This window comes from Sphaerodactylus townsendi, linkage group LG02 (assembly GCF_021028975.2).
Source record: "Sphaerodactylus townsendi isolate TG3544 linkage group LG02, MPM_Stown_v2.3, whole genome shotgun sequence".
Classification (NCBI taxonomy): domain Eukaryota; kingdom Metazoa; phylum Chordata; class Lepidosauria; order Squamata; family Sphaerodactylidae; genus Sphaerodactylus; species Sphaerodactylus townsendi.
This window is the reverse complement of record NC_059426.1, coordinates 91746904-91759017: the sequence shown is the minus strand read 5'-3', so window position 1 is coordinate 91759017 and position 12114 is coordinate 91746904. Positions and strand designations below refer to the sequence as shown.

General features: G+C 39.7%; 1 protein-coding gene across 1 annotated transcript in view; it reads right to left on the bottom strand.

Annotated features, from left to right (window-relative positions):
* Positions 1-12114, bottom strand: part of TEAD1 (TEA domain transcription factor 1) — a 159782-nt gene that overhangs the window by 16300 nt on the left and 131368 nt on the right. Inside the window, exon 10 of the mRNA XM_048484579.1 lies at positions 1352-1525. Coding sequence (XP_048340536.1) covers positions 1352-1525 — 174 coding nt within the window. The remainder of the gene's footprint in view (positions 1-1351; positions 1526-12114) is intronic.

The following is a 12114-nucleotide window of genomic DNA, read 5'->3' as shown; positions in this document are numbered from 1 at the left end:
GCTGAAAAAGCTCTGGCCCTGGTTGAAGAAAGGTGGATAGTTTTAGGGCCAAGGACCATCCACAAGTTGTTGTTTCTGATGGCATGATGAAGGAATGGCAAGAGATAAATGTAAAAATTAAACAATAAAAACTGAGCAGACATACTGTGCCACCACTTGATTGGCCAAAATCAAATTTAGATTTTTGACTTTGTGAAAAGCATGACTGAACAAAAGTGGTTAAATGTTTATATACATATATTTACACACACACACACACCCTATATGTGGAAGGTGTCCCAATTTTGTAGTCAGTATTCCTCATCTTTCCCACTAGATGGCAGGTGACAGTTTACAAATTGCTTCATTTCGAGTTTGTGAGATAAATGACTTGCCTGCAAACACTAATATTTCTGGAGGCATTGACTTGTATATCTGGACTATATTAACCACTTATAGGATAATCATATATTAAGAATGTATTTATAAATTTTATTTTAAGAAACATCCCAACATTGGTTCTCAACTGCTCATGCGGGTTTAGAGGTCAACAGCATTGAAAATGCCTTTGCTTACTATTCTGTATAAAATAAGTTAAAAATTTGTCTCAGATTTTGAATTTTGACATTATTTAAACTTATTTATTGACTTATTCGTTAATTTATTTGTTGACTTAGACAGGGCAGCACTAGAACAGTTAATCTGTTCTGAAGGGCACATGAAGCTGCCTTATATACAAACAACAGATGTATTGGCATGGTCTTCTCTGATGGGCAACAGATCTTAAGAGGTCTGATGCTTGTAATTAGAAATGTGAAGGTCTAAACCTGGAACCTTCTGCAAGCAGTTACTGTGCAACAGTCTCAAATGGTGATTAGAAATTAATTCCTAGCTATAATGTTTTACCCTTCTCTTCTCCCCAGGTGCTCAGCGTGGCATACACGATTTTCCCACCTCACAATTAAAAGACATAATTAAGATTGAGAGAATGTGACTGGCCCATAGCCACCCATTGAGATTCATGGTTGAATGGGAATTTGAACTTGGATCTCCCTGGTCCTAGTCTGACACTTTAATCATTACACCATGCTGGTTCTCAGATTTATTAACCAAGGGGGACATGCTATGGCACTTGATGCCTCAAAGGACTGTTCACTGTAACGACTTGTTAAGATATGTAAACATTTTTTTATTTGCACATGACTGTATAATCTTGTGATATGACTGGAATAGCCAGTGGCCTTGGCAACTACCAGCATTTTATGTAAGTAAAAGCCATTCAACTCTTAATTCATATTTTCAAAATGTTTTAAAAAATCACTTCATTAAGTAAATATTCATTGTAAATCACATAAATTCTTAACCACCTTACCCAAAATTTTACTAGGAAGAAGGCATTCTGGGGCCCTTTTCCAAACAATTCCTTCAAGCCACCCTTCTTTTCAGGAAATTTGTCATAAATCTGACGAATGTCCACTGATTCCAGCAATGGATCGCTGTAAGAATGGTTGGCATGTCCAATGTGTACAAAGAGATGCTTGTTGTACTGCAAAATAAAGGAACAAAAAACATACAAATTAATTTACTGAGGCAAATGGAACATTTTGGCATTCCTAGAAAGTCTTATAGTGTAGATTCAAGTAAAAATCTAAGCACCATCAGCAGCCCAACTTTTGAAGGCTCACTGTTGTGCAGGTGAGAGTCAGGCTATTTGAATGAGCTACCCTGCATACTGGATATAAACATGGGAGCAGATTCTAGTCTAGCTAGACTAATGCACTCATTTTTAATGTGCAGTAAAGTTTGGGCTACATACAAGCACCTAATATGTTGCATAAGTTATAAAACTTTAACAAAAAAAATGAAAAGAGAAATGGCCAGCTATGTATTAGTCTACCTCTGAATTTTTCAGCCCAGTGAATCAACAGCAACGGGGGTTGGATAGTGCTGTCAAGTCACTGTTGACTTATGGTGACCCCACAGGGTTTTCAAGGCTTTCTGCCTCCGGGTGGACTGAGAGGGTTCTGAGAGACCTGTGACTGGCTCAAGGTCACCCAGTGGGCTTCATGTGGAGGAGCAGGGAAACAAACTCAGTTCACAAGATAAGAGTCCACTGGTCTTAACCACTGCACTACCCTGGGTCTCAGCAGCAACTACCATGAATGACACAAAGAGACACTGAGAATGACATTTTCAGTGCTATGCCTGTTGCTTCAGGGTAGAACTCTGAAACTAACAAAATGCAAACTACCCCTGAAGAAATCAGCATGCTGTGTTATTTAACTGTTCAAATTAAACCAAATGTACAGCTGCAGCTTATGCCTACCTCCAGTCAGAATAGCTGTATTACAGTAAATAAACATGTAGCACCAGGTTACAATGACCCCTACCTTCCTGCTCACCTTTTGTGTGCCACCACCGGGGTCTGGGGACATAACATTTAAATATGGGAAGTTCAGCTATTGACTCAAATGCCTTGGAGAAATATAAAGCTGCCTAATAGTGAATCAGTTTATTGTTTATTTTAAGTGGAGTAATTCTTCAGTGTCACAGGCAGCAGAGATCTTTCTAGCCCATCCGCCTGTGGCTCATATAACTGGAGATGTCAGGGATCCAACCCAGGACGTTCTCTGCTTTATATCTCTAAGCCCTCCTGTCAAGCCAGCATTTTTCAGGCAAAATTATACCAGTCCTTCCCTGAAAAGGGTCACAATAAATGAAAAAGAAGTAGAAATGCAATATAATTCCTAGGTAACCAACCTACAGTACATTTGCCACAAAGGCTTCATGCAATGGGAGTTTGTGGCATATCTGGAATGAGGTAAAAGGAGCCTGCATCCTAAGCATGGTACAGAGGGTAGCCACTTGCCTGTCTGACTTCTAGCACCGTGTCACTACTTACTCCACAGACCAGAAGCCAGGACGCACTAGCCCTAGTCACAATCAGGTACAATGTGTGAACAAAGAGCACATGATTGTTCTTTGTCTTTTTGTTGCGTAATTCTCATGTTACATTCATTGTATGTACTGCTGAATTTATCCAGGTACTCATTCCTAGTTTCATTTTTAAAGTGAACGTGCACTGGGTTTCTTACAAAAAGATACATGCATGTACAAGCAGGTTGTACAAGCATTCATTATTAACATGTGAACAGGCACAGGAGAAGCTGCAGATGTACAAATAATGTGAGGCTCTCTACTTTGGACTTAACCTGTGGCACACTTAGTTACTACAAGGATCAATAAAATGTTTTTCACTAGGAATCAATCTGCCAGCTGTGTTTTGAATCAGTTATGTATTTAAAATGCCAAAACAAAGAAGCATAGCAATCTATAGCTGTGGCACAAAACATCATTGGCTCCTCTAAGTAGGTGGGACGACGAGATCCCCTGAAATTATAGCTTATTCCAGACTACAGAGATCAGTTTCCCTGGAGGAAATAGATGATTTTGTAGGGTGGATTCTATGACAATGTATCCCACTAAGGTCTCTGTCCTCCCCAGATCTCTAGGAGTTTCCAAGCCCAGATCTGATAACTACCCGCTGTTGCCTACAGGGATCTGGCAACCCTACCCCTCAGGCTTTCTGCTTCATTATTATTATTATTATTTATTAAACTTGCTATACCGCCCTATCCCCGGAGGGCTCAGGGCGGTGAACAACATAAAGTCATACAAAAAACATAAAAATCTTAAAACAGGTACATTCTACAATAGGGCCCGCGAGACCCATATACCACCCTCTTCCAAAAATGAGGAGGGGTCCCAATGATGTTAGGGGACCCTACTAACAGGGGGGGGGGGCGGGGCATTATCGGCGGCTGGACTCTCCAAAGGCCCGGTGGAATAATTCGGTTTTACAGGCCCTGCGGAACTCTCCAAGGTCCCGCAGGGCCCGAATAGCTGGTGGTAATGTGTTCCACCAGGCCGGTGCCAGGGCTGTGAAGGCCCTGGCCCGTGTGGAGGCCAGCCGCGTCATCAAGGGGCCAGGGATCTCCAGTAGATTCGCCTCTGCTGATCGCAGAGGACGAGCCGGGACATATGGGGTAATGCAGTCCCGAAGGTACGAGGGTCCCGGGCCGCGTATGGTGAAGATTCTATCAGATCACCTTTTAACCTATGCAAGGAACAGTCAGTTGCGCAGCTTCTCATTCCGCTAAACAGAGTTGAAACTTTAACAGCCACCTAAATAACATTTTGAATTCCCCCCTCCCCCCACTGCTGGCTTTTGCTTGTACATCACAGGGACATTGTCAACTAAAACAGGATGTTTTTACTAAACAAACAAACAAAAATTGATGGAAAGTATGAATGAGGAGCTGCATAAATGATTGAAATAGTATGCATAAAGCCTTTGAAAGGGCAGACCTTACTTGCATATCAATGTAATATTAGAATTACTGTAATTATCATATTATTCCATAATAATTAAATACTACTCAACGTTGGCAGAATTGCTAGGCTTACCACCTTACTGGAGAAGCAACTGCAAAAGAAGCCAACCTGTTCACTGATTTAAAATGCACTAAAATACACATGTAAAAGGTATCTAACCCACATTTTAAACTGGTCTTTAACTTCAGACTGTTACTATGAAACTACCTGTGTCAGTATTTATAACTGGAAATTTCCCACCTTCACAATATGTTCTCATTTTGCAGGTACCTGATACAAATATTGTATTGTTTTCCTATGACAAGTAATACGTTAAACCATCCTCAATTAAATAATGTTGCACACAGTTCTTTAGCTTCTGAAACCTGCCTCTATCTCCAATGCCCATTTGAATCTCCCACTCAGATTTGCTCTGGACCTGTCACACAGGCTGCATTTAGATATGTTCAACTGCTGTTAACTGCAGAAAAGTGCACACAAAGTGAGCTAGTTTGTTCCAGGTTTGAATGTACACCTTTCTCTTTCCTTCTCACATGCAGAATTGAAGTTAGAAACATAAAATGTAGATGTGCAAGTTCTTGTACCTTGTGTCGGAATCCTGGCTAGCGGTGGGGGGGGGGGGGGGGCCAATCAGTAAGTGTTTGGGGTGGAACTTGCTATGCAAAGGTGTGGTTGATTGCAAGTGGGGTTTTCAGCCTATTTACATTAGAAAATGCCACCCGCAATACAATGCAGTCAGTCACACTTTGGCATAGCAAGTTCCACCCAAAACACTTACTTCCCCACCCTGGGACCCCACTAAACATTCCCTTCTCACTGGACACAGTGTGTAAACACTTCTCTCTGTGATACACCTCTGAAGATGCCAGCCATAGATGCAAGCGAAATGTTAGGAACAAGATCTATCAGACCACAGCCACACAGTCCAGAAAACCCAAAACAACCAGTTGTTTTGATAAACAGTCTTATTTATTTATTTGCTTACATTATCATCTTCTTGAAGTCTTTGGCATGGAAGTAGAAAAAGAAACACCGGAAGATGTGTAATGTTGATTTTTTGACATGTTGTGCTTGGAAAGCCATGGACATGTCAAGAGATGCCGCATGATCAAAAACAGAGTTCAGGTGAATACTCATCCCTGGACACCCTTGCCTCTGACAATTTGATCCAGACATCATTCTGACATTCCTTAGTCAACTGATTCTCCCTTCCCTAGTCCATGGAAATCAGTTCAAAATTCTATTTAGAGTAGCTGACCATAGATTACAGGAGACACTGTGCTTTTAGAGGATGAAGCAAAGTAAAAGGCAGCTGTAAATCCACTACAGTTGTTTGCAAATCCTGCCAAAAGTACCAGATGCTGCGGCAGCAGCAGTGAAAATTCCAGCATGTTTTGCAAGAACAGATGGCATGGCAGCATCTGACAAGGAGATAAATGTTTATTTTAACATTGAATGTGTGATTATTTTTCTTCTTATGTCATTATAATACCCATACTAAATAGAACAATTACTAATGACACATTTCTAATGAATTAATTGCTCTAAAACTCAAGGACACCTCTTTGGAACTTGCAGCCCACCTCACAGATCCCAGTCTCCTCCTTTCTTTTCCACCTGGTGGGGTTGCCACCCCAATAAAATAACCACCAGGCAGCTTTAAGGAATTCTATCCAGAAACAGGCAGCCAGAAGCCAGAGAAGTCCAAGTGAATCCAAAGCTGCTCAGACAAGCATGGGACTTTTGCTCAATTTATAGGAATTGTTAGAGTGGGAAAGAGGGGGTGGAACTTGCTATCCATCTGAGGGAGGCCAGTATGGGGCTTGATGCACTGGTAGTGGACTGGAATATCCAGCTCTCTAAAGCTGGTGATTCCTCCCTGATGCCCTCTTCGCTCCCACACCAGCTGGGCTTGGTATACTGAGGAGCTTAGGCTGTTGAAAAGGGGGTTAGAGCGAGGTTGGCAGCGAAATCGTGGCAAAACTACAAGAACTTCTTAAAGGATGTTTATGAAAGCCTATGAGATAGAAGTGAAAGTGGCAAAGAAGAGATTCTTTGCATCCTAGATTGCATCCACAAGCTCTCGCAGGGTGCAATGACTTAATGTGATCCAATCCTGGACATCCCTGTCAACAGGATTAATGAATTGGCCCTTGGCTATGAGTCTTTTGTGAGCTTTTTTGCAGATAAGGTATTGTCAACGATTGAAACAGTAAGGCAACTGGAGGTCTCTTGGCTATCTTCTGGTCCTTCACTGGACCACTTTGATCTGCTCTGTCCATCCAATGTTGACGGAGTGCTTGCAGCTGTAAGACCTACCACTTGTTTTCTGGACCCATGTCCCTCATGGTTGATGAAGGCCACCTGTGAAGTGCTATGTGACCCTCTTTTGTAAATTGTCAACTACTCTCTACTGCAAGGAGTCTTTGAAGGGAGGCTAAAAAAAGGCAGCGATACACCCATTCTTGAAAAAGCTCAGGTTGGCTTCATCCCAGCAATGACTGGGGAGGGCTGGCTTGGAAGTGTTACTGGGCTCACCTTGCCTGTGCTGGCTGAGGCTGGGAGAAGCAGGACTGTGCAAGTGCAGCAGGGAGAGGGAGGCAGTGGGCAGGTGAGGCAGTGAGTACAGCAGGCCAGGGTCATGTGAGTGCAGCCGGGGTGGGGGGAGGGTGTAGAGAGGGAGGAGGCAGGCCAGGGTCAGACAAGATGGTGGGTCAGGTGAATCAGTGAGGTAACAAACCAGGCAACTTTGGTGGGGGTGAAGGTGTGGCAGGGGAGAGAGGGTGTTAAGGCCATGTGAGATGGGGCCCTACAAGGTGGTGGGCAAGTGGAGCTGGTGGGATGGGACATTGGGGGGTGGGGAAAAGGGTGACCGAATGTGTCCCCATGTGACCAAGACAAGTGTCACTGAGGTCGCAAGAACTCCTCCCCCAAGTTATGCCACTGGAATCATCACCAATATGTCTTGCATGAATTCACATCAACGCAGGCAACTCTCTCTGCTCACATGCCTGAACTGCTGTTTAAAAACTGTGCTTTTGTCAATATGCCTTGCTTCTTATCTATCTATCTATCTATCTATCTATCTATCTATCTATCTATCTATCTATCTATCTATCTATCTATCTATCTATCTATCTATCTATCTATCTATCTATCTATCTATCTATCTATAGATATAGTTAGATATAGATATATAGATATAGATATATAGATAAGTACATACAGACTTAACACACACACGAACACGCTTAAGGAGTGCAGTTTTATGCTTTCCTCATATGAGACACTGTGCATGAGAAAAGTGAAGCAAGCAAGGGAGGCAAGGAAGAGAGATTTGATAAGCCAGTGATAGATGATGAAGGTCACAAAAAAAACCTGCCATTGTTAAATAGGAAGAGAAGGGACCAGAAAGCTGGACCACTTTCGCAGTACAATCTCACTTTTTAAAAGCTCCACATCCTTAACTTTTTTTCTTATTCTTCAGGCAGGGCCTGGTGGGGCAAGCGGGAAATTCCATGGGCCCCACTTATACTGGGCCCCATGAAATTGGCTTTCATGTTTGTTTTGAGTCTGGGTGCTGCACACCCAGTGGAAGAGTGAGGGCCTAAGGCTGGAGAACTGGTACACACTTTTCCTTCTAACAGGAAGACAGCCAGGAAGAAAGAGAAAGAAAAATGTACAATTAAATTTCAAGCCCAAAACAGATCTATGAATAGAACTTACATCACCACACTTTCAACTATGAAGAATTACTGATACCAGTTTCTAAGAAGAAATATGATTAATGTTTTTTTACATTTGAGATCTAAGCTATTTTAACTTAATAGGCATTGCTATGCAAGGTTAAATTGCTGTAGTTGGGTACAGATAAAGTATAAAAGAGGTTGAACAACATACGTTCATGAAATGTTTCATCTTACAGTTTGAAGCAACCCATTTAGTCTTGAGAAGGAGACCTCTTACTGGACTGTTTTATTTGAAGAATGCCGTAAAACCATGAAAAATGGCTTGTCAACTAATACCAGGAGAAAAATTATAATCCATTTAGGAATTCAAAGGAACCAAGACAAATTGCTGGTGCCAGGGGATGCTAACATACAAGCGGTAGCAAAACAAAGACAAATGACTTGCATTTGTTTTACTTTTAAGATATAATTAAGCATATCATTATGGTTTTTTTTTAAAAAAAACAATGGACCCAGTCAAAGCCAACAATAAAGCTGGAAATCCACAAATGGAACATGGCTTGATTATGGGGGTGAAGGGAGGCAACACAGCATGTTTCAATTTAAGCGCTGTCATTCAAGGAAAATGAATGAAAATACAATATTTGAAAAAATACAGCAATGAATTCTTCATTCTGTACTACTAAAAACACAGTAATTTAGTGAACCAACTTTGTCGCTTCTTACACAAACAGTCCAACTGGCGACAGGGATCACCTTTCAGATGCAGCACAGGGTGGCGGTTTTGCCTTTTTGGTGCATTTACCCCAGCAGAGGAAAGGAAATTGTTCGTTAGATGAGTGAGATTTGCCTAGGGGTTGAATGTTTGCTAGCTGCCTGTAAGCCTAAGGAGGTGGCTCCCGACACCATATATCGTCTTAAGAGTTGCAAGAGAGGCGTGAGACTAAGCGCGACAGAAAAGAAGCCTGAAAAACCTGACCGCCAAGAATTGGAGGTGAAGAAGGAAGAATTGCCTGTGGAGAAGGACGTGGAAAAACCTTAATCTTTATAAGGTACACCAATCTAAAATTAATCTGAAAGGAGGAACAAGAAACAGGAAGAAAAGCTGAACATAAGAAAGAAGAGGAGGAGGAGAAAAAGGCCATGTTGGGGGGTCCGATACATTGTGCACGGCAGGCAAAAAAGAAATAGGAAAATAATCTAGACTAAAAATACCTCTACTTGGCCTGGAGCCAGTGAAAATCATAGAGTCCTGACGAGGACATGCAAGAGAGAAGACCCGGATGTAAATTAAGGAGGAAACTAGAAGAGAGAGGGAAGGAAACCAGAGAGAGAGAGAGGGGGGGAGGGGTGAACGGTGCTATTAAGATGAGTTTCTGGCTTAAATGACTGGTAACTTAGAAGAATAAGATTGTAAGGAAAGTAAAATTGAGTGAGGAGGAGAATGAAAAAAAAATTTCTGTCTCTTCTATATAGCCACTCTACCCCTCTGAAGACAGTTTGGGTTTGGATATTTGAAGGATGACAATGAGGAACGCATGTAATAATAAAATAGAAAGATTGGACAGACTGCATGTAGATTCAAAGACACCCGAAAAAAAATGGAATGGAAACAAAGAAGGAGACAACAGAGGCAAAGTTGGAACAAATACTAAATTCAACTCTTACCTTCCAAGAAGAGGCAACAAGACGCTTTGACAAGTTGGATAACAAATTTAACACAATAGAAAATGAGATTTTAGAACTTAAAGAAGACCTGATGAGGCTGAAAGAGATGGAGGAGACAATGAAAAAGATGGAGGGAGAAATGAAAGAAATGAGAAATAGCATGATGATAATGGACAGTATATCAAAAATACTTAAAAACCAGACAGAAACTATGGCAGATCAATTGGCCCTGATGGATTTGAAAACAAAAGAGAATATGCTAAGATTAAGGGGATATCCCGAAGTAGCTAGAGAAGGCTTGAGAATGTTTTTTGGCACAGTATTGGCAGACTTCTTCAAATGGAAGAAGAGCAGATGGATTTGGAAATAGATAGGATATATAGAATCAACACTAGCTTTGCTAAAGATAAGAATCTACCTTGGGACATAATTACTTTCACAAGAAAGACTATTAGAGACGAAATCCTCATAAAGCATTCAGCAGAAAGATGGAGAATTAAAAGGGAAAGAAGTCTCTGTGATGAAAGAAATTCTTCTGTATATACTAAGAAAAACAAAGTACTATAATCCATTGGCAAGCTGGTTTAAGGAAAATAAAATCAATTTTCGATGGGGTCAACTAGAAGGTCTAAGTTTACGATAGACTCCAAAAGAATTACTATTGACTTAGTACAGAAAGCTCATGAATTTATGGAAAAATCCAGTAAGAAATCACCTCAAATATGAGGTAAGTTACTACACTTGGTCTTAGTTAGAAGTAAATAAATCGAATTTTTACATTTTTTGTCTTTTCTATTTTGTTTGATTTTTTCTTCAAAATTATTCTGACTTGATAGCTGAGACATCTGAATTATATCTCTCTGTATAAGTATGTTAATGTATAATGTGAACTCTCAATGTTCCAATAATGAAATTTATTGTTTTCTCCTGTAAGATGGTACATAAATTAATCACAGTGAATGTGAATGGACCACAAAAAAGGAAAGGGTTTTTAACTATTTAGGACAATTTAATTGCAAAATAACATGCCTTCAGGAAACACATGTTCAGAAGAAGGATATTAAATATTTAGGAAGTAGAAAATTAGGCAACCCCCGGAGTATATTTTCAGATGACAGTGTCAGGTATTTAGGAGTTGAGATATATTTGGATGATTTAAAAGTACTAGTGACTGGAATATATGCTCCCAATATCAGAAAATCCTCATTTTTTGATAATTACTAAAAGAAGTATCGCAATATTCAGATGAACATAATAACGATGGGAGACTTCAACAGCATTGTTGATGTCCAGCTGGATAAAAAAGGGAAAAATAAGACATTGATCTAAATCAAATTCTCTAAATCAAAAAAACTTCAGTCAAATGATACAATGTTTATGTTTGGAAGATGTTTGGAGGGAAAAGGAAGATGAGGCAAGGGAATATACGTATTATTCTAATAGGTATAGCACCTTAACAAGAATAGATATGGTTTGATGTGCAAATTCTTAACTTTACCAACGAAAATAATTAAAATCCTACCAAGGGTCATCTCAGACCATAACCCAATAATACTAGAAATAAAAAAGAAATAAAGAGTATGTAATAGGAAAATAAAAGACTGGCTACTTCAAAAAGAAGAGGTCAAAATGAAATGTGAATAAAATTTAAAATAATTTTAAAGATAAATGACAGATCATCTAGTGATGATAATTTGATTTGGGACATGAGCAAAGTCTTTGCAGGAGGGTTACTAATAGAACAAGAGATAATATTAAAAAGAAAGAAAAGAAAAAAGATGGAAAGTTTAACAATAGAATTGGAAGGATTGGAAAAAGTTGAAGAAAAAACCTAGTAAAAGACAATTAATAGAGAAAATTAGGAAAGTTAAGGCACAATCAGAAAAGTATATAACAAAAGATTTAGAATGCAAATTAAAATATCTAAAACAGATTTTTTTTGAAAGGGCAAATAAACCAGGGATGTGGATGACAACAAAGTTAAGGAAAGAAAAAAAGCTCAAAAATAATAACAAAAATTAAGGAAAAGGAGAGGATCGTAAAAGAAAAGACAGAAACTGAAAAAAGATTCATAGATTATTTGTCCACCTTGTATAAAAATAATGGGAAAGATCAAGGCGTAAATATAGAGAACTTCCTGAGGAAGCAACAACTTGTCCAGATAGACAAAAAACAATTGGAGGATTTGAAGAGACAAATTACAGAAGAAGAAGTAATCCATCCTGAAATTGAAAGGAAATAAAGCCCCAGGCCCGGATGGACTGGCATATATTATTTAAAAATGATTAAAATAATAACACCCAAATTATGTAAATTGTTCAACAATATAATAATAGGAAACCAAATTTCAAGATCATGGCAGGAAGCATTTATTGTATTGATA